The sequence below is a fragment of the Anolis sagrei genome, chromosome 3 (genome assembly GCF_037176765.1).
Source record: "Anolis sagrei isolate rAnoSag1 chromosome 3, rAnoSag1.mat, whole genome shotgun sequence".
Lineage (NCBI taxonomy): Eukaryota > Metazoa > Chordata > Lepidosauria > Squamata > Dactyloidae > Anolis > Anolis sagrei.
Genome location: NC_090023.1, coordinates 183,388,143 through 183,409,820, shown reverse-complemented (window position 1 = coordinate 183,409,820; position 21,678 = coordinate 183,388,143). Strand labels below are relative to the sequence as shown.

The 21,678-nt window shown below is 37.9% G+C and overlaps 1 protein-coding gene across 1 annotated transcript in view; it reads right to left on the bottom strand.

The window, feature by feature from the left end:
• Positions 1-5,791: 5,791 nt before the first annotated feature.
• The window catches only part of LOC132770163 (lipase member M-like), a 28,506-nt gene continuing 12,619 nt past the window's right edge, over positions 5,792-21,678 (bottom strand). The window contains exons 6-9 of the mRNA XM_067466259.1: positions 20,255-20,401; positions 18,680-18,751; positions 6,988-7,059; positions 5,792-6,025 (exon numbers count right to left, since the gene is read on the bottom strand). Of these exons, the coding sequence (XP_067322360.1) occupies positions 5,792-6,025; positions 6,988-7,059; positions 18,680-18,751; positions 20,255-20,401 (525 nt within the window). The remainder of the gene's footprint in view (positions 6,026-6,987; positions 7,060-18,679; positions 18,752-20,254; positions 20,402-21,678) is intronic.

Genomic DNA, 21,678 nt, shown 5'->3' with positions numbered 1-21,678 from the left:
TGAAAGCTCCTGGGAGTAACCATCTACACTTAAGCAATTTTATTTCCACAGTCTGTTTTGTGTTTGATCCATGAGTCAGTTATGCTACTGGTATTACAGACATTACAATCACCTTTATACTGAGTTTCTTATTTTGTTTGTCAGTCTTCTGATGTTGCTGATGCATGCTTTGATCTATTTTCTTTCTGAAAACTGTCCTGTTGACTTAGCTCATTAATAAGGTGGGCTGTTTTGTGTCAAGTTTCGCTTTCATATAGTTAACCTTGACAGAAATGTATTGTTTCAATCATCCTATATGCATAATATCACATAGTTGAATCATTCCACTGCTTGTGTGCCTCTGTTATATTTAGGTTAATTGTATGTCCCATGTTCTGTTATTACAGGATGTGCTTATCAATGATAAATGATAATTGATATTGTTCTTCTGTGTGTCTTCAACTCGTTTTCAAGCTATGAATCCATCACAATATTTCTTGGAACAATTTGTTCGCAAAAGGTTTGTAATTGCCTTCCCCTGAGGCTTATTTGATTATCTTAATTCTGCTTATTGTGAACTCTTTGAAGTCAACAGGACAGTTGTGCTATCAAGTTGAATGTATTACACAGGCCGAATCTACACTGCCCTATATGCCAGGATTTGATCCCATATTATCTGCTTTGAACTGGATTATATGAGTCTACACTACTGGATAATCTTGGATAAGCAGACAAACTGGAATCCGATCTTGGGATATATTTATTTATTTGAAACATTTATATTCTGCCCTTCTCACCTCGAAGGGGTCTCAGGGTGGAGCACAACATATATACGGCAAGCATTTTATGCCGGGACATAAAATAACTATGAATATACTCAAACACTAAAACCAGTTATTTCTACTTTAAAATAAGTTGTTTTAAACCATCTCAAAACACCATGCTGGCTCCGGTCAGCGGAGTGGGTTTCCTATTATTACCTTATTGCACTGTCACAAAGGCTTGGTGTATATAAGGCAGCATAGATCCAGCCAGTTTCCTTTAAGTATAAAAATGGATTTAGCTATGGTTGGTATATGATCTATATATATAAAAATGCTTTGTGCATAATGAGTACCTTAAAAACAAAAGAACCAATGAACAAAATCACACCAAATTTGACAACAAAACGTCTCACAACACAAGGATTGACCATCACTCCAAAAATTATGACTTCGTCATTTGGGAGTTGTAGTTGCTGGGGCTTATAGTTCACCTAAAATCAAAGAGCATTCTGAACTCCATCAACTATGGAATTGAACCAAACTTGGCACACAGAACTCCCATGACCAACAGACAACACTAGAAGGGTTTGGTGTGCATTGACCTTGAGTTCGGGAGTTGTAGTTCACCTACATCCAGAGAGCACTGTGGACTCAAACAATGATGGATCTGGACCAAACTTGGCACAAACACTCAATATGCCCATGTGTTCCCAAAAGGCAGAATAATGCCGAACGGGTAATGAACTAGGTTTCTTTCAATAAAAATGGATTTAGCTATGGTTGGTATATGATCTATATATATAAAAATGCTCTGTGCATAATGAGTACCTTAAAAACAAAAGAACCAATGAACAAAATCACACCAAATTTGACAACAAAACGTCTCACAACACAAGGAGTGACCATCACTCCAAAAATTATGACTTCGTCATTTGGGAGTTGTAGTTGCTGGGACTTATAGTTCACCTAAAATCAAAGAGCATTCTGAACTCCATCAACTATGGAATTGAACCAAACTTGGCACACAGAACTCCCATGACCAACAGACAACACTAGAAGGGTTTGGTGTGCATTGACCTTGAGTTCGGAAGTTGTAGTTCACCTACATCCAGAGAGCACTGTGGACTCAAACAATGATGGATCTGGATCAAATTTGGCACAAACACTCAATATGCCCATGTGTTCCCAAAAGGCAGAATAATGCCGAACGGGTAATGAACTAGGTTTCTTTCTATGTCTTCAGCTTCTCTCCATTTTGTAGTTTATCTTGCTCTATTTCCTGTTTCCAGGTAGTATTTTCTTTTCGAGTTTTAGTTATCGCCGCTTTTTCATGTTGTCCTCACATAGTAGTCAGACAGGTATTCATCGTATTGTTTGCAATCTGTTTTCTTTATAGGTTTTCCTTTTGAGTCGTTGAGGTAAAAAGTAAGAGTATCCACATCTCTTATTTCGCTAACTTTGTTTAGCCATTCTTTTTTAGATGGCATCTCCTTCAATTTCCACTTTTTTGGCATACACCATTCTGGCTGCTGTTAGTATCTATATAAATAAAAATGTAATGCTCGTTTGTGGGATTAACAGAACTCAAAAACCACTGGACAAATTGCTGCCAAATTTGGCCACAAGACACCAACTAACCCAAGGAGTAACCATCACTCATTGTCATTTGGGAGTTGTAGTTGCTGGGATTTATAGTTCACCTACAATCAAAGAGCATTCTGAACTCCACCAATGATGGAATTGAACCAAATGTGGCGCACAGGACTCCCATGACCAACAGAAAACACTAGATGGGTTTGGTGGGCATTGACCTTGAGTTTTGGAGTTGTAGTTCCTCTACATCCAGAGAGCGCTGTGGACTCAATAATGGATCTGGGCTAAACTTGGCGCAAATACTCAATAGGTCCAAATATGAACACAGATGGAGTTTGGGGGAAATAGACCTTGACATTTGGGGGTTGTAGTTACTGGGATTTATAGTTGACCTATAATTAAAGAGGACCCTGAAACCCACAAATGACAGAATTGGGGCAAACTTCCCATACAGAACCCCCATGACCAACAGAAAATACTTAAGGCCATCCAGTCCAACTCTCTTCACCAGGGCAAGAAAACATAATCAAAGTCCTCTTGACAAAGAGCCATCCAGCCATAGATATAGATAGATATATATGATTCACACACAGAGAGATATAGTATCATAGATTTGAAAGGCACCCCCAAAGAAGGACAATTATATGTTGCATGTTCCAGAGTAGGCAAATTTCCACATCAACACTGACAAAGAAACAGCAAGAAATACTGTTTACCCACAAACATAAAAATTACATATATTAGAAACCAATACTTTCTCATTACTTTATTTTCCAGATCACCCAACTGGGCCACAGCAACACGTGGCAAGGGTCGGCTAGTATGTTATATAGGTTAGTATATGTTATTGTTGTTATTCGTCTCATTATTATCAGTATTTTCATCTGTCAAGTGGGCCAATCAAATTCCAGTTAGTATTATAGAAATGGAATTATGCTGGTGCCAGTGTATTAAGAGCAGTTGAATGCCAAGTCAGTTGTACATAATTGTAGACACCACCCTCAAATATAATTTAAAACCAACATATCATAGCATGGTGTGGCTCAGTCTGTTTTAGTGATTCAGGTCACCTTCACAAGTAATGAATCAATGTGATCATGCTATATAGCCTACTATGAGTGTAAACCAGGAATAGAAGCAGCATAGAAATGAAAACAAAAACAATGTCAATGCAGATGAGAAATTTACTAACATGAGTTAGTATTGTCAAACCTATGTTTAAAAAAATGGGCTGTCTTTGTTTGGTGACGTGCTGTAGGAGTTCAAGTGACAAAAATACTGGAAAACTGTGGCAATGGACAATCATTTAAGATTTTCAAAGCCATGGTATTCCCTGTAGTAACCCACGGATGTGAGAGCTGGACCTTAGGGAAGGCTGAGCGAAGGAAGATAGATGCTTTTGAACTGTGGTGTTGGAGGAAAGTTCTGAGAGTGCCTTGGACTGCGAAAAGATCCAACCAGTCCATCCTCCAGGAAATAAAGCCCGACTGCTCATTGGAGGGAAGTATACTAGAGACAAAGTTGAAGTACTTTGGCCACATCATGAGGAGACAACAAAGCCTATAGAAGACAATTATGCTGGGGAAAGTGGAAGGCAAAAGGAAGAGGGGCCGACCAAGGGCAAGATGGATGGATGGCATCCTTGAAGTGACTGGACTGACCTTGAAGGAGCTGGGGGTGGTGACGGCTGACAGGGAGCTCTGGCGTGGGCTGGTCCCTGAGGTCACCAAGAGTCGGAGACGACTGAATGAATGAACAACAACAAAGAGTCTTACTTATCCAACATAAATGGGCCGGCAGAATGTTGGATAAGCAAAAATGTTGGATAATCAGGAGGGATTAAGGAAAAGCCTATTAAATGTCAAATTATGTTATGATTTTACACCAAAACATGTTTTACAACAAATCGACAGGAAAAGCAGTTCAATACATGGTAATGTTATGTAGTAATTACTGTATTTATGAATTTAGCACCAAAACATCACAATGTATTGAAACAGCTGTAGATCCGGGGGGAGGCAGACTGCGTTGGATAATACAGAACGTTGAATGAGCAAAGGTTGGATAAGCAAGACTCTACTGTAGTTAACATTTCCACAGGGATACTTCAGTTGTATATATATTTATTGGCCTACTTGTGCACAAAATGTTCAGATAGGTCTTGAGCTGTAAATATTTCTGAAATTTTCAACCATCTTTAAATCTCTTTCCAATATTAAAAGCATAAAATTAACATAGATGCATGTTAACCTATATGGAAATTGTCAAGACAACTGTTAGCATATCTGTTTGTAATGATTGCAAAAGAAACAATTCAAGATTATTTTTTATTATCCTGCTACAAAAATTCTGAAATTTAGTTCAGAAGAAAATATTATTAAGCAATCTATATAAATAAAAATGTAATGTTTGTTTGTGGGATTAACATAACTCAAAAACCACTGGACGAATTGCCACCAAATTTGTCCACAAGACACCTACTCACCCAAGGATGATCATCACTAACAAATGATTTTGTCATTTGGGAGTTGTAGTTGCTGGGATTTATAGTTCACCTACAATCAAAGAGCATTCTGAACTCCACCAATGATGGAATTGAACCAAGCATGGCACACAGGACTCCCACGACCTACAGAAAACACTAGAAGTGTTTGGTGGGCATTGAACTTGAGTTTGGGAGTTGTAGTTCACCTACATCCAGAAAGCACTGTGGACTCAAACAATGATGGATCTGGACCAAACTTGGTGTGAATATTCCATATGTCCAAAGATGAACACAGATGCAGTTTGGGGGAAACAGACCTTGACATTTGGGAGTTGTAGTTACTCGGATTTATGGTTCGCCTACCATCAATGAGCATTCTGAAAACCACCAATGATAGAATTGGGGCAAACTTCCCACACAGAACCCCCATGACCATCAGAAAATACTTAAGACCATCCAGTCCAACTCCCTTCACAGGGGCAAGAAAACATAATCAAAGCCCTCCTGGCAAAGAGCCATTCAGCCATAGATATAGATAGATAGATATGATTCACACACAGAGAGATAGTATCATAGATTTGAAAGGGACCCCTAAAGAAGGACAATGATATGTTGCATGTTCCAGAGTAGGCAAACCAGAAAATCTCCACAACACTGACAAAGAATCAACAAAAATATTGTTTAGCCACAAGCACACAAAAATTACATATATTTGAAACCAACACTTTCTCATTACTTTATTTTCCAGATCACCAGACTGGGCCACAGCAATGCGTAGCAGGGGATGGCTAGTGTATAATAAAAATACATTTTTTTCTCAGTAGTAAGTTGCATGAATCTCAATGGCTCTTGAATTCGCAAAAAGATTGAAGGAAACGCACTGCAAAGTTTAAAGAGAAAAATCTTCTAGAAGTTTTGGCTGGTGTGGAAAAATATTTGATCAACATGACAAAATTTTGTATTAGAAGATTTATGTGTGCTGCCTCATCAGAGCAATCATTTCATAATACATGCGGTGAGGTGCATCTAGTCCCCAGATGAAATCCAGATGAGCCCATTCTGGGATTGCTTTATGGAAAACAAGATTTCTGATCTGAGGGAGGAGTATAGAAACATCTTTTGGATCAGAGAGCAGGTCTTTTCCTCCAGACCACACTGCTGTTGCCACCTTCATATCTTCCACTTTATATATAGGAGGGGTGGGCTAGAAAAATACATATAATATTAGAAGTTACTTGTTAAATAAATGCATTTTATCTAAAAATGAATGAATCTGTAACATATTGCTTCTCTCTTGAATTATGATAATCCATGTGTCCTCTTTCGAACGGATTTTATCACCCACAGCAGTGTCTATTTTTAGGAATGTGGAGCTTAAGCATTTCCCCAATTACAATCTTGACATAATGGCATTTCTTCCTCTCATTTCCTACCTGTAATGCTGAGGCTCCTCCATGATGTGGCATGTGAAAGACACTTTATTTTCTTTATCAAAGTCCGGATACAGATAGACCTTTATCCCAGAAGTATCCCAGTTTAAAAAGGCGGATGTTTCTGGGGTCCTGTCCACACCCACCCCAGAAAGTGTGCACTTTCTGGGGTGGGTGTCCAGATGTTCTCTTGGGACTAGATCGAGAGACTGTGTGAAGGCCCAACCCCCCTCCCCGCAAGCCCCCAGATCCCTTAGAAAAGCAATAAAAACTTATGTGGCATACATTAGAAGCCTCAGCCAGCTTTCCCCACATGTAGAAATGACACCACAGGAGAATGGGGGGAGCAATTTTATGTGCCAGGAGAGCCGGCCGAGGCTTCTAACGGATGCCACATAAGTTTTTATTGCTTTTCTAAGGGGTCTGAGGGGAAGCGGGTGGGTATTCTTACAATTTACTGGGCTTATTTAGCTCAGTAAACTGTGGGAATGCTGTCTGGACTGAAGTATCCTGCAGTCCAGACCTGGAAATAGTGAATTTATCTTCCAAGAAGGCGCTGAATAAATCCACTATCAAATTAATTCACCAGGGATTTCCTGGTTTGTAGCAAATTAATTCGGTACTGTCCAGAATGTTGTCTGGACAGTCCTTCCTTTATTGCAGAAGTTCCCACCATAAAGGTCCTGTCTGAATGGGCTCATAGTTGGTGCTTTTCAAGAATTGTGCAGTTCTTTACCTGGTTGTGCTTTTCCTTATTCTTGTTCTCATCACCCCAGTCGAAACCTTTGAATAGTCCACAATGGTAGGCCTAATAGGAAAGACAATAAATTAAATATTAAATTGCTAGGTTAACAATATTTATTTATTTATTTACTATATTTATATACCACCCTTCTCAGCTCGGAGCGATTCACAAATTGGCAACAATTCGATGCCTCAACAATTATAACAAGTAAAAACAATCAGTAAATTATGTTAAAAACAATAGCATATGATAAGAAATACAAAAACCGTACAAAGCCTTAAAACATTATCGTGAGCATCTCCATGTCAAATTGTTATTCCAAGTAGTTCCATAATTCCATTTAGCTATGCCATATTTCGGAAGGCCTTCTCAAAAAGCCAGGTTTTCACCTTTTTTCAAAAAGTCAGGAGGGAGGGAGCTGATCTTATATCTCTAGGCAGGGTGTTCAACTTTCAAGGGGCCACCACTGAGAAGGCCCTGTGTCTCGTTCCCACCAGACACATCTGCAGAGAATGTGGGAGCAAGAGCAAGGCATCCCCAGAAGATCTTAACATCCTAGACGGTTCATAAGGAGAGATACATTCGGATAGGTAAGTTGGACCGAAACCATGTAGGACAATACTATTTGAACGTAAAGATGTGTGAAGTGTAGATGATTATACTTGGCTCGAAGTGTAGGGGTGATCTACCAAGAGCACAATCTATTCACCTAATTGGAAGCCCTAGAGAACTCCATGGGCCTTATTACTGAGACGAGCTGTATGGGATGATACTGTAAAATATTACTTTGGTTTGACCTGGAGCTTAAAAGAACACTTGCTTGAAGAAAGCATTATTTCAAAATGCAAATGGAGCTTATTCAAAGTAAAAACAACAGGAATTTCCATTAAGGAATTTGTTAGGACCTGAAACCTTGCTGCATACATTGACAAGTGTTTCTAATTTACCAAGTCCATTTCTATTTTTTAAAAGAAGAAGAAAAAGGAACTCAAACAAGAAGCCTGAAGGTAGTGTTCAAAACTGCTTATCCAATTTTGGGGGAGAGGGGGAAGAAAGTTTCAGTTGACCAACTTCTCCTTCCTGTCTGTTTCCCAGCTAATGTGCCTTTTCTTTTTCATATTAACCACCTGTCCTTTCTTGGGAAGTCTCAGTACGCTTTTCTCCTTTTCCTTTGTCTTAGGAATAATAGTGTTGTAGTTCAGTACGGTGTTGAAAGCGTAATTCTTTTCTGTATTCTTGTTAGCTTAGAGCAGCGTTTCTCGACTTGGGGTTGGGACCCCTTGGGGTCATGAGGCGGGTGTCAGAGGGGTCACCAAAGATCATAAGAAAACACAGTATTTTCTTTTTTTTTTTTAAATAATTTTTTATTAAATTTTTCACAAATCCACACAAGGAAAGAGGGGGAACAATAACAAGACAATAGAAAAGTAGGAAAGGGAAAGGGAAGAATACACATACATAAAAAAAAAAACCAAAGAACAACAATATCTAACTAACATCTAATACATACACTAAAACTATCCAACTATTCTAAAATGACTTCCACTCCAACCTCAGGATCTTTTCGATGCATTTCTTCACCTTAATGTCTATTCTCATCCCATTGTTTTTTCAACTTTCTTTTCATAGTCATATATAGAGGACCAGTCTGTCCTCCTCAAAACTTTTCCATTGTTTCTTCTCAACAAAAAAGTTAGCTCATCCATGTCTCTTATTTCTTTAATTTTCTTCCACCATTCTTCAATACTCGGAACTTCACCATTCTTCCATTTTTTGGCAAAAACCATCCTGGCCGCCGTTGTACAATAAGTATATAATTTATCTTCATTCTCATCCAATTTAAGGTCAACATCTGTAAATCCCAGAAGGTAATATTCGGGCTTCTTCTTGTAACTTTTCTTTAATATTTTTTGCAACTCCTCATGAATAATAGACCAAAACTTTATTGTTTCTTTGCATGTCCACCACATGTGGTAAAAAGTGCCTACTTGCTCCCTACATTTCCAACACTTATCTGATACATTTTGATACATATGACTAAGTCTGCTCGGGGTCAGATACCACCTATAAAACATTTTATACCAATTTTCTTTTAAGTCCATAGCATATGTATATTTCAATTTTTTATTCCACATCATTTCCCATTCCCCAAAATGGATGGGTCTTCTTAAGTTTTCTGCCCATTTAATCATAGAGGTTTTCACCTGTTCTGTTTCTGTCATCCACTGGATCAATTTATTATATAATATTGCAACCACTTTCTTCTGTGTATTTAGTATTCTGTCCCATGTATTTTCCTTCCAATCAAAACCTATTTTCTGGTCTTGTTTATAGTATTCTTTAATTTGTAGGTAATTTAGCCAAGTTATATTGCTATATACAGCCTTTAATTGTTCAAATGTTTTAATCTCCGCTTTCCCTTTCACCAGTATATCCTTATATCTTGGCCAAGTCCTCCATCCTAATAATCTTCTTTGATGTGCCTCCATTGCTGAGATCCATAATGGTGTTGTTTTATAAAAAAAGGTTTTATATCTAATCCATGTCCGTAATAGGGAGGCTCGCACAAAATGGTTACCAAAATTTTTCTCCTTCATCTCTCTATTATACCATACATACGCGTGCCATCCCACTCTCAAATCATAGCCTTCTAGGTTTAGGCACTTTTCTTTATCTAAAATCATCCAATCTCTGATCCAGGACAATGCACAGGCCTCATGATAGGTCTTCAAGTCGGGAAAGCCCAATCCTCCTCTTGTTTTCTTATCTATTAAGTTTGTATAATTAATTCTTGGTCTTTTTCCTTTCCAGACAAATTTCATTAAGTCTTTCTTCCATTGTTTGAACAAAGTTTGACTTCTTATCACCGGTATATTCTGGAACAAGAACATAAGCTTTGGTAATACATTCATTTTTATCAAGGCTATTCTTCCCAGAAGAGATATTTTCAGCCGATCCCAATTCTGTAAATCGTTTTGAACTTTCTTCCAGACTGATTCATAATTATTCTTTAAAAGTTGTCCATTTCTCGCTGTGATCCAGATTCCTAGATATCTGATTTTCTTAACACCTTCTATTCCAATCTGTTGTTGGATCTTTATTTGTTTCTCCTTATTCACATTCTTAAATAAAAGTTTAGTTTTCTTCATGTTCATCTTGAAACCTGCCACCTTTCCAAAATCTTCTATTTTGTTTATCCAACTTTGTAGATTTTTCTCCGGGTTTTCGATCGTACCTATTAGATCGTCTGCAAACGCTCGTATTTTATATTCAAATTTGCCAACTTTTGCTCCTTTAATCTTTTCATCTTCTCTAATCTTCTTCATCAGGATCTCCACCGCCATAACAAAAATCAATGGAGAGAGTGGACAACCTTGTCTCGTGCCTTTTGTGATCTCAAATTCTTGGGTCACTTGGCCATTCACTTTCACTTTAGCCTTTTGAAATTCGTAAATGGCATTAATTGCATTATTAAATTTCTCTCCCATGTCCAACTCTTGTATCAAAATCTTAAAGAAATCCCAGTTCAAATTATCAAATGCTTTCTCAGCATCTATTGACAAAAGGGCAAATTCCTTCTGATGATTAGTCTCATAATATTCCAAAAGATCTAATACATTACGTATATTTTCTTTCATGTGTCTATTTGGGAGGAAACCTGTTTGTTCTTCTCCAATCCATTTACTTAAAAAAATTTTTAATCTTGTGGCCATGATGTTTGCAAATATTTTATAATCCATATTTAACAGAGATATCGGTCTATAATTTTTAATATCATTTTCTGGTGAACCTTCTTTGTGAATCACAGTTATTTCTGCCTCTTTCCAGGAGTCTGGTACCTTTCGATATTTCAAAGCTTCATTCGCTATAACTTTAAAGATGGGTGTCAGCTGTTGTTTAAATGTCTTATAAAATCCTGCCGTGAACCCATCCGGTCCCGGCGCCTTATCTACATTCATTTTGCTTATAGCTTTCTCAATTTCCTCTTCTGTTATTTCTTTGTTCAATTCTTCTCTATCTTCATCTGTTATTTTGTCTAGCTTCATTTGTCCAATATATTCCATGATATCCTCTTTCTTTATGTCCTCCTTTGTATATAATTGTGTATAAAACGTCCGGAACTCCTCCAGAATTTCTTTATCCGTTTTCAAGTCCTTGTCCTTAGTACTTATTTTAGCAATATGATTAATTTGTCTCTTTTTTCTAACCTGATTTGCCAGCCATTTACCCGGTTTGTTAGCATTCTCAAAAGCTTGTTGTTTTAAAAATTTCATCTGTCTTGATTGAAATTCCAACTCCACATGATTTTTTTCCTGTTTCAATGTCACCAATTGTTTCTCTATTCTTTTTGAAGGGTTTTTCTTTAACTCCAATTCTTTCACTGCTATTTCTGCCCGCAGCTCGTCAATTCTTTTATTTCTTTCTCTATTCCTTCTTGCTCCTTGTTGGATAAAGTGCCCTCTCAGAACTGCTTTAAAGGCATCCCAAATCACTCGTGGTTCCATTGAATCCAATTTGTTTATTTGTAAAAAGTCCTGGATTAATTTCTTAAAATGTTCTTTATCTTCTTCCGTCTTTATTAAATTCTCATTTAATCTCCATTTTCTATAATGATTTTTTTGATTTACAACCATTTCCAGAGGGCAATGGTCTGATAAGTCTCGTGGCAGAATATTGATCTCTTTCAATTTAGTAGAGAGGTTCCTAGTAGTCCATACCATATCAATTCTAGACCAGGATTGATGTCGATTCGAGAAAAAGGTATAATCTCTCTTATCTTTGTTTCTACTTCTCCATACATCTTCAAGGTCAAAGTCTTTTTGCAAATCCATAAATATCTGAGGGAGTTTCCCTCCCTTTAACTTCTTTTTCTTCAGACTCTTATCCATATGACAATCAACGACCCCATTAAAATCTCCTGCCAAAATCAGCTCATCAAACTCTATTTCTTTTAGCTTAGTATTTAAGTATTCGACAAACTTTTTCTTCGGTCCATTGGGGGCATATATATTACATACCAGTATTTTGGAGTCTCCAATTGTTATATTTACTGCCACGCATCTTCCTTCTGTGTCCCTAAATGCCAATTCTGATTCTATTGAATCCTTTATATATGTGACCACTCCTCTTTTCTTTTTTTCATAGGCTGAGTAGTATTCCTTTCCTAATTTTTTATTCGGGAGATGCGCCACATGTTTATCACAAATATGCGTTTCCTGTAACATTATTACATCAAAATTCTGTTTCTTCAGACTCCTCCATATTCTCTTCCGTTTCTGGGGGGAATTCATACCATTGATGTTGTTCGAGAAGCATTTTATTTGTCTCTCCATCATTTTATTTTTCCTTGTCTAGTCCCAATCCTGTGTCGCCGAGAGCCAATTCCGCTGTTGCCGTTGCCGATTGTTCCAAACTCTGACCTCTTTTTTCTTCCTTTTTCCGTGGTGTCATTCTCTGTGGTTTTGGTTCTTTCACTAAAAGACCATAATCCTTTGGTGATTTATATCTTGCCTTTTTTGCCTTTACTCCTTTTCTTGGTGTAGATAATCTTCTTTCTTCCCCTTCCTCAGCCTCTGCATCCATTTCTTCTTCTTCTTCTCCTGATTCTTCTTCTTCTTCTTCTTCCCCTTGCTCTTCATCCCCTTCCTTCTCTTTCATAAGCTTTTCATAAAAAATCTTAGCCTTGTGTTCTGTTGTCAACCAATATCTTTCTTCCTTATAGGTCACCATTATCCCTTCTTTTCTTTCCCACCTGAACCTTATCATTCTTTTCTTCAATTCTTCTGTCAAAAAGAAATATTTTCTTCTTCTTGCTAAGGTCGCCTGTGGGAATTCCTTCAAGACTGCAATTTTCTTTCCTTTGTAAAAGATTGGTGTTTTATTGTTATTATAGATCACATCATCTCGAACCTTCTTTCTTGTAAATTTCACTATCACATCTCTGTCTGTCTTGTTTCTTCTAGAATAAAATGACGATATCCGATAAACCTGGTCCACTTCCTGTTCCAATTCATCTCCCTCACATTCCAAACAATCTGCCAGGATTTTGATTATTAGTAATCTTATATCTTCTTTATCATCCTCCATTACATTTCTTAGTCTAAGTTGAAAATCCATTTGCATTTGCAGTAGTCTTTCTTGTTCTAATTCCATTTTTTCCCTTTGTCTGTCCAGTCCTTTTATTTTCTGTGTCATCTCCTTTTGCGTTCCTTCAATTTTCTCATTAGAGGCTTTCAATTCTTTTACTTCTCCATCCAACTGTGTTATTTCTTTCCTTATCTGGCCAAATTCCTCCTTTATTTCTGTTTTCATTACTTTGAACTCTTCTGTCATTTTTGTAATTATTCCTTCTTGTTTCTTATAGTACTCTTCATGTTTGGTCTTCATTTCTTCCTTCAATTCTGTTTTCAAAGTATCTTGTTTTTCTGATATCTTTTTGATCTCTTTCAACAGATTATCCATTTTGGGGTTTATATCCAATGATCCTCTTCGGGACTCTGCTTTGCCTGGGGTTGTCATTTCCCAATTAACTCTTATTTCCCAAAATCCTTTATTCCAGTTACATCTATAATCAATTGTAATATAGATTTTCGATTTCAAAGTCCATTAATTGTTTATCTAATTTTGCAGCTAAATATAATATAAATCAATTTTCCTCTTCTTAAAAATCTTCGATTCAATTATTAGCAATTTATAAGATTAATTCATTTACTTAAAATATTTCCACACCCTAAAATTTATGTACTAATACTCTAATTAATTATACTTAATTTTATTTATTTAATTCTAATTCCCCCCCTTACTTAAAAGAATATGCAAAAATCACCACTCTATTTCATAAAATATCACTGTATTATATAGAATCAATTTTGTGTATTAATATATTGACCACTATAGGTTAACGATTATCAAAAATAGGAATAGACAGTATCAATTTCTTCTTCTTTCCTCCACTTAAAAACTCCAAATATTTGATTAGTCCTTTACTTATCTGCCTCTCTTTATCTTTGTTCCTTCAGAAATTGTTTGTCTCCCAGTTTTCCTCCTTATTATAATAACTCTCTTCTGCTTCTCTTCCTGGTCCGCTGTCGTCTTCTTCTCTTCCTGGTCCGTCGTCGTCTTCTTCTCTTCCTGGTCCGTCGCCGTCTTCTTCTCTTCCTTGTCCGTCGTCGTCTTCTTCTCGTCCTCGAATCTCCTCTCCGTTGCTTCTATTTAAAAATCTTGCTCTTACACCACCACTCCTTTGCTCCTTTGCTCCTCTGGGTGTCGCTGCATCAATTCCTTCCTGCCGATCTATAACGTTTTTTCTCTATGATCCAAGATGGCGACCACACTCCTTCCGCCCCGTCACTTCCTCCGTTCGCTCCTTTCCGACCCCTCTTGATTCCTCTCTAATTCTTAGTCCTCCACTATCTCCTGCCTTCCTGTTCCGTCACTTCCTTTGTTTCAAGCAGCCCAGTTGTTTATAGAGAAGGCTGAGATAGACTCAACAATAATGGCGTCAAGGTCGGTATTTGTTTATCTTTATTTCTTCCGTCTCAAGTTGGAGCCTCAACTAGGATTGCATAGGGGGTTCCTTGTCTTCTTTATTTCTTTTAATAATTAAAGTAGATATAAAATTAATTTCCCTAGATCGGCTTATTTTCCATTAATTTGCTCAGTTTCCCATTAATTTAATCAATTTTCGCCAGGTTTCAATTTAGTCCTTTTAAATCCGTTGTCCGATTTCTCAAATTACCCAAATATGATTTATACTTCCTGTTCTTCTCTATTTCTTTATTCTCCGTTCTTATTTATTTATTTACTTCTCCAGCCTTCCTTGTCTCCTCTTCCCTCCGTTCCTCCCTTCTTTCAAATATTGTTAATTTGGGAACACTCTCCCGTTACCTGGGGTTGGGGTCTTTCTTTTTCCCTTCCCCCCTCCGGGGGGTTTCTTCTATCTTCCTTTTCTTCTATTTTGGAGTGGGTTGGCGACGGTTAAACAAGCCTCGCGGCTTGATCCTTGCGGGGTGGTTCGCTTCCCCCTCCCGCTCAGACCCTCTCGACCTCTCCTCCTTGAGGGTGGAGAGATCTTTGGGGTCTCAAGCGTCTCTTGGGGTTCGCGACACCTTTGCACTCAATCCGGCAAAGGGGGGAGCTTTTTTAGCTCTACCTAACCACCACAACGCAGGTCCTCGTCGGGAGCTCCCTCTCGACGAGGCTATCCCGTCGCCATGTCCACCGGAAGTCCAGAAAACACAGTATTTTCTGTTGGTCATGGGAGTTGTGTTGGGAAGTTCGGCCCAATTCTATCATTAGTGGGGTACAGAATGCCCTTTGATTGTAGATGAACTATAAATCCAAGCAACTACAACTCCAAAATGTCATGGTCTATTTCCCCCCAAACTCCACCAGTGTTCACATTTGGGCATATTGAATATTTGGTCCAGATCTATCATTGTTTGAATCCACAGTATTCTCTAGATGTAGGTGAATGACAACTCCAAAACCCACCAAACCCTTCCAGTATTTTTCGTTGGTCATGGGAGTCCTTTGGGCCATGTTTGATTCAATTCTATTGTTGCTGGAGTTCAGAATGCTCTTTGATTGTAGGTTACCTACAAATCCCAGCAACTACAACTCCCAAATGAAAAAACAAACCCACCCCCAACCCTACCAGTATTCAAATTTGGGCGTATCGGGTATTTGTGTCAAATTTGGTCCAGTGAATGAAAATACATCTTGCATATCAGATATTTACATTACAATTCATAATAGCAGCAAAATTACAGTTATGAAGTAGCAACAAAAATAATTTTATGGTTGGGGGGTCACCACATGAGGAACCACAACATTAAGGGGCCGTGGCATTTGGAAGGTTGAGAACCACTGGCTTAGAAGGGGCTGACAGAGTGGAGTGAAAACCCCTCTGATTTCACCTGTGTCATACCTGTCCTCTGGAGGAAGATAAAAGGTGCAGGTGAGTGGTTAGGAACTGGGAGGTGGCAGAATTGGCTTTGGAAGAGTCAGAAGGATGGCATAAGCAGATAGAGCAGGGGTCTTCAAACTATTTAAACAGAGGGCCAGGTCACAATCCCTCAAACTGTTGGAGGGCTGGATTATAATTTGAAAAAAGCATGAATGAATTCCTATGCACACTGCACATATCTTATTTGTAGTGCAAAAAAAAAAACACTTAAAAACAATACAATAATTAAAATGAAGAACAATTTTAACAAATATAAACTTATTAGTATTTCAAAGTGTGGACCTGCTGATGAGATAGGATTGTTGTTGTTGTTGTTGTTGTTGTTGTTGTCTGCTTTCAAGTTGTTTCAGACTTAGGTTGACCCAGAGCAAGGGCCGGTAAATGACATTGGAGGGCCGTATCCAGTTCTCGGGTCTTAGTTTGAGGACCCTTGAGATAGAGGATGGAGATTTTCCTCTTCTGTACATGCAAATTTTGATCAACGTAGGGGGAAAAAGTGAATTAAGAGATTTAGAGAAGAGCCACCTGAATGCAATTGCTATAAATCCAAGTTTGACTTGGAAATCTCTCATGTCGCTGTAGTTATTTACTAGATAGAATTATATGTTGCTATGAGTCATATGTCCATGACAGTTCCTGCACTTGATGGGCAGGGCTTTACCTTCTTAGCAAATGGCAGCAGATCAAAGAACTATAAAAGTGACCTGAATTCCTTATAACTCTTTTACAATTGTTTATATTCATCAGAAGGTATCAAGAGTAATTTTCAGCTTGCCAAATAATCGAATAAAAGAATAGCATTGCAAGTGATTCATGCTGTTATTATCTAGGTGTTATACACTGAGCTGCACTTGAAAATAGTATGGAAGTTCTAGTTTGTGCAGAAATGGCAACTAGAGCTGTGCTTGTTTCATCTTGATGGAGATTGATTATATTAATTCAAAATAAATTATAATGGGTCTTTGCTATAGGAAGCCAAATTCAAAGTGCAGTTTTCACTTTGATTGCTAAGTGGCATATAGTCCAGACATCCAAATGAAAATCTCGTTCGGTTGCCATGAGTTTTCTGGGCTGTATGGCCATGTTCCAGAAGCATTCTCTGATGACGTTTCACCCACGTCTATGGCAGGCATCCTCAGAGGTTGTGAGGTCTGTTGGAAACTAGGCAAGTGGTGTTTCTTTATCTGTGGAATGTCCAGGGTGGGAGAAAGAACTCTTGTCTGTTTGAGGCAAATGTGAATGTTGCATTTGCCTACCTTGATTAGCACTGAATGGCCTAGCAGCTTCAAAGTCTGGCTGTTTCCTGCCTGGGGGATCATTTACTGGCCTTGATTATTTCGTGGCTGGAATTCCCCTGTTTTCTGAGTGTTGTTCTTTATTTACTGTCCTGGTTTTAGAGGGTTTTTTAAAATACTGGTAGCCAGATTTTGTTCATTTTCATAGTTTCCTCCTTTTTGTTGAAATTGTCCACATGCTTGCGGATTTCAGTGGCTTCTCTGTGTAGTCTGGCATGGTGGTTGTTAGAGTGGTCCAGCATTTCTGTGTTCTCAAATAAAATGCTGTGTCCAGGTTGGTTCATCAAGTGATCTGCTATGGCTTATTCCTCAGGTTGAGTTAGTCTGCAGTGCCTTTCATGTTCCTTGATTCATGTTTGGGCCATGCTGTGTTTGATGGTCCCTATGTAGACTTGTCCACAGTTGCATGGTATACAGTAGATTTCTGTGGAGGGGAGAGGATCCCTCTTGTCATTTGCTGAATGTATCATTTGTTGGATTTTCTTAGTGGGTCTGCAGATATTTTGTATGTTGTGTTTCCTTCTCAGCCTTCCTATGCAGTCAGTGGTTCCCTTGATGTATGGCAAGAACACTTTTCCTCTGGGCGAATCGTTGTCTTTATTCTCATGGCTTATTTTCGGTCTTGCAGCTCTTCTGATGTCGGAGATGGAGTATCCATTGGCCTGTAGAGCCCGGTTGAGGTGATTCAGTTCACCTTGGAGGCAGTGGGGTTTGCAGATTCTTTTTGCGCAGTCTTTAATTGTACTTCTTTTTTTGACTTGGGTGATAGTTGGAGATTTTATGTAGGTATCTATCCATGTGTGTAGGTTTTCCGTACACTGTGTGGCCCAACTGTTGACTGGGTGTGCAGATGACTAGGACATCTAGAAATGGATGACTAGGAAATCTAGAAATGGGGGAAGAGATGAAAATCTCTTCCCTCATGATTCTGTATGTGCATTAAAGACTTCTCCAAGAAGCACTATGTATTTACAAAGAAAAAAAAGCCTAAACTGTTGTTTTTCCCTGGATGAAGTCCCAAGAGAGAGATTAATAGTGGTCAGTTTCTTTTCTGTGGTAAATTAGAACACCATCTATTACCTCAGGGACTTTCATATTTATATTACATATTCATAGATTTTTGTGTGTTTTGTTGCTTACTGTTGAAGGGTTGGTGATCATTCCAATATATTCATTCCAATATATTATATAATAGAGCAATATATAATTCTATATATTGCTCTATTATCAAGAGATCACATTTCGGTGTGGAAAAATACATTCCAATATGTATTTTTCCACACCGAAATGTGATCTCTTGATAATAGAGCAATATATAGAATGTAATATATATTGAATCTTTTCCCCTCATGCTCTCTCTCCCCCCTTCCCTCTCTTTATAGTGTGTGTGTGTGTACACACACACACAGGGTAAATATACCTGGCTCCAATGCAGTATATTCTGAGCAGATGTTCCAGCAGGTGAATGAGCCACATACACATTTATTCGACTCTAGAAGAAAACGAGAGGAAAGAAGATCATTTCTTCACATCAAAACATATTTCTCAGTATGAATAATATTTTTATTAACATTTATATCACTCCTTTTTTAGTTTGGGGCTCAAAATGACTTACAAATGTAAAACAAACCTAATTAAAATTTTATATATATATATATAAAATTAAAAGACAATTATATTGTCTAGAAAAGTTACAATTAAAACTAAGTGAAACCTAGCAAAAGACTTGAAGGTACACAACAACAACAACAACAACAACAACAAGGTACTAGGAACCTTAGATTTGTCCCTAAGTGGTAGGATAAATCTGGCATTTCTAGTGCCTTGTTGTTGTTGTTGTTGTTGTTGTTGTTGTTGTATATCTTCAAGTTCATTGTTGGGTTTTATTGACAATACTTGTTCAGAGAGGGTTTTCCTTTGCCTTCTCTGGAGCATGAGGGAATGTGACTGGTTCAAACCCTTCTTATACCAAAATCATTCATTTTTAGACCCTATTTTAGACTCTGTTAATGCCAAATTCATTCAGTCTTCTGCGTTCATCTTGACAAAATCTAAATTGCATGTTATTTTTATTTTGTTGTTAACAGTCTTACAACCTCATCAGACGGTGTGTCTTTTGACAATATGGCTGCTTCCTGCACAATTTTATAATGGAGCATGCTGGCTCTCATCCCATGACATTGAATTACTTCCATTGGGGCTCTGTCGTAAAACCGTAGAGGAAGTGGCATATGCCACCACCGCCACAGCACAGGAGGTGTCCCGTATTCAATGGCGATCAACAGGGGGCAGCCAAGTGTCCAATGCTTCCCCCCATGGCAAAAAGTGAGTTGGGCGATGCAGGGCACAGGGTGATGGGTTCTCCACACCCTACACTGGGCAACATCGTAAGAGGCCCTTTTACTAAGGTTGTTTTTAAGGACACATGAACTTTCAGTACCCCCAGTACGGCCTCTAAGGACACATTTTTAGGGAACTTTGGAGCCCCAGAGAAGTGGTTTGAATCCCCACGTAGACATGGAAATCCATTGTGACTTTGGGCAAGTCACATTCTCTTAGCAAACGTTCTCTGAACAAAGCTTAGAGTTTATTGTCGAAAGCTTTCATGGCTGGAATCACTGGGTTGTTGTAGGTTTTTTGGGCTATATGGTCATCTTAGGGTGGCCATAAGTTGGAAACAACTCGAAGGCATACAACAACAAAAACAATAACTAGTGGCCCTTGGTTCTTTACAGATTATAAACAGGAAGCAAATTTCATTTTGACTTCCTCTTCATTTCCTGTTTAGATAAAGATTTCCCATGTGCCTAAAATTTAGAACATTTGGGGAGAGGGAACAAAAGGCCCTCCAAAGTCCTCAGAGCAGTAGGCAGTGCAGTTCCCAGACCTGTGGCAGTTCCATGCTGCTGGGAAATAAAATTCATTTTCTTCGTGTTTTCAGCTGCAAAAATCCAATAGATTAAAACAATAAGTCAAAATTGAACAGAGGACTTACCATATTCATATTTTCTGTATTGTATCCACTGAGAAGGAAGAAAATATTTCCACAAATCCTTGGAAAGAGTCCCCAGCCACATAATGTGGTAAGAATACCTTTGAATAATGGATTCCAAGGAAGGAAGTCTCTTTTGCCAAGCATAACCTATAATATAAAAAGAGGACTGTCATAATTTGAAATTGCCCTTGTTTGTTCAAGTCTTTTCCAGCTTCCCTCCTATATTTACAGATAAAAATCAGGGCATATGTCTCCAAATAACACCAGAGTGTGGTCAAGGTAACAACATTTATTGATGAAAAACATATCTGATCAACCCGGGAAAGCATCTCCCCTCCCTCAAAATTGTGGGATTTCAGCCCGCTGTGTGGCCTAAATCCCAAGAGGTACTGAGATTTTACATTCTGGTTCCTTTCAATATTCAGCCCTTTCTGAAAAAAGGATGCAAAAGTTGTGCAATCCCATCTTCTTGCTCCACAGAGAACAGTGGAAACAGGATGACAGCACTAGCCAATGTGAACAGCTGAGGCAATTTGAATTGAACACCAAGCTGTTGGCACCAATCACAAAGTGTGGGACTGTTTGGAGTTTCAGGGAAGTTCTAGAGGAGGGGCCCTCAAACTAAGGCCCGGGGGCCGGATATGGCCCTCCAAGGTCATTTACCCGGCCCTTGCTCAGGGTCAACCTAAGTCTGAAATGACTTGAAAGCATACAACAACAACAACAATCCTATCTCATCAGTCAAAAGCAGGCCCACACTTACCATTGAAATACTAATAAATTTATATTTGTTAAAATTGTTCTTCATTTTAATTATTGTATTGTTTTTAAGTGTTTTTTTCCACTACAAATAAGATATGTGCAGTAGGCTTGGGTAACCATGGAAAAAATTGGTTCTAAACTCGTTTCGTTTTTAGGGGGCCCTTGCGTTTCGTTTTTTTTAAAGAATTCCAAAATTTTACTTTAAAAAATTTCGAAATATACGAAATTTCGTAAAATTACGAATCGATTTGTTAATGGCGGACGCAATTGCGCAATATGCAAACAAAACCTCCAAACGGGACAGGGGGAACTTCTGAAGCTTCCCTCTCCCTCTGTTGTTGACTGTTGGTGTGATAAAACAAACAACAACTATATTATATTATTATATTATATTATATTATATTATTATAATATGATTATATTATATTGTTGTATAATATATTATAATATGATTATATTATATTATTGTATATTATATTATATATTATTATATTATATTATTATAATATTATTATATTATATTATATATTATATATTATATTATAATTGTATATTATAAAATATAATTACAAAATTACGAAAATAATTATGAAAATTGGAAAAATTGTTTCGATTCTTAATTACTCCTCACACTATTCCTACATGGCTCGATATTGGATCGT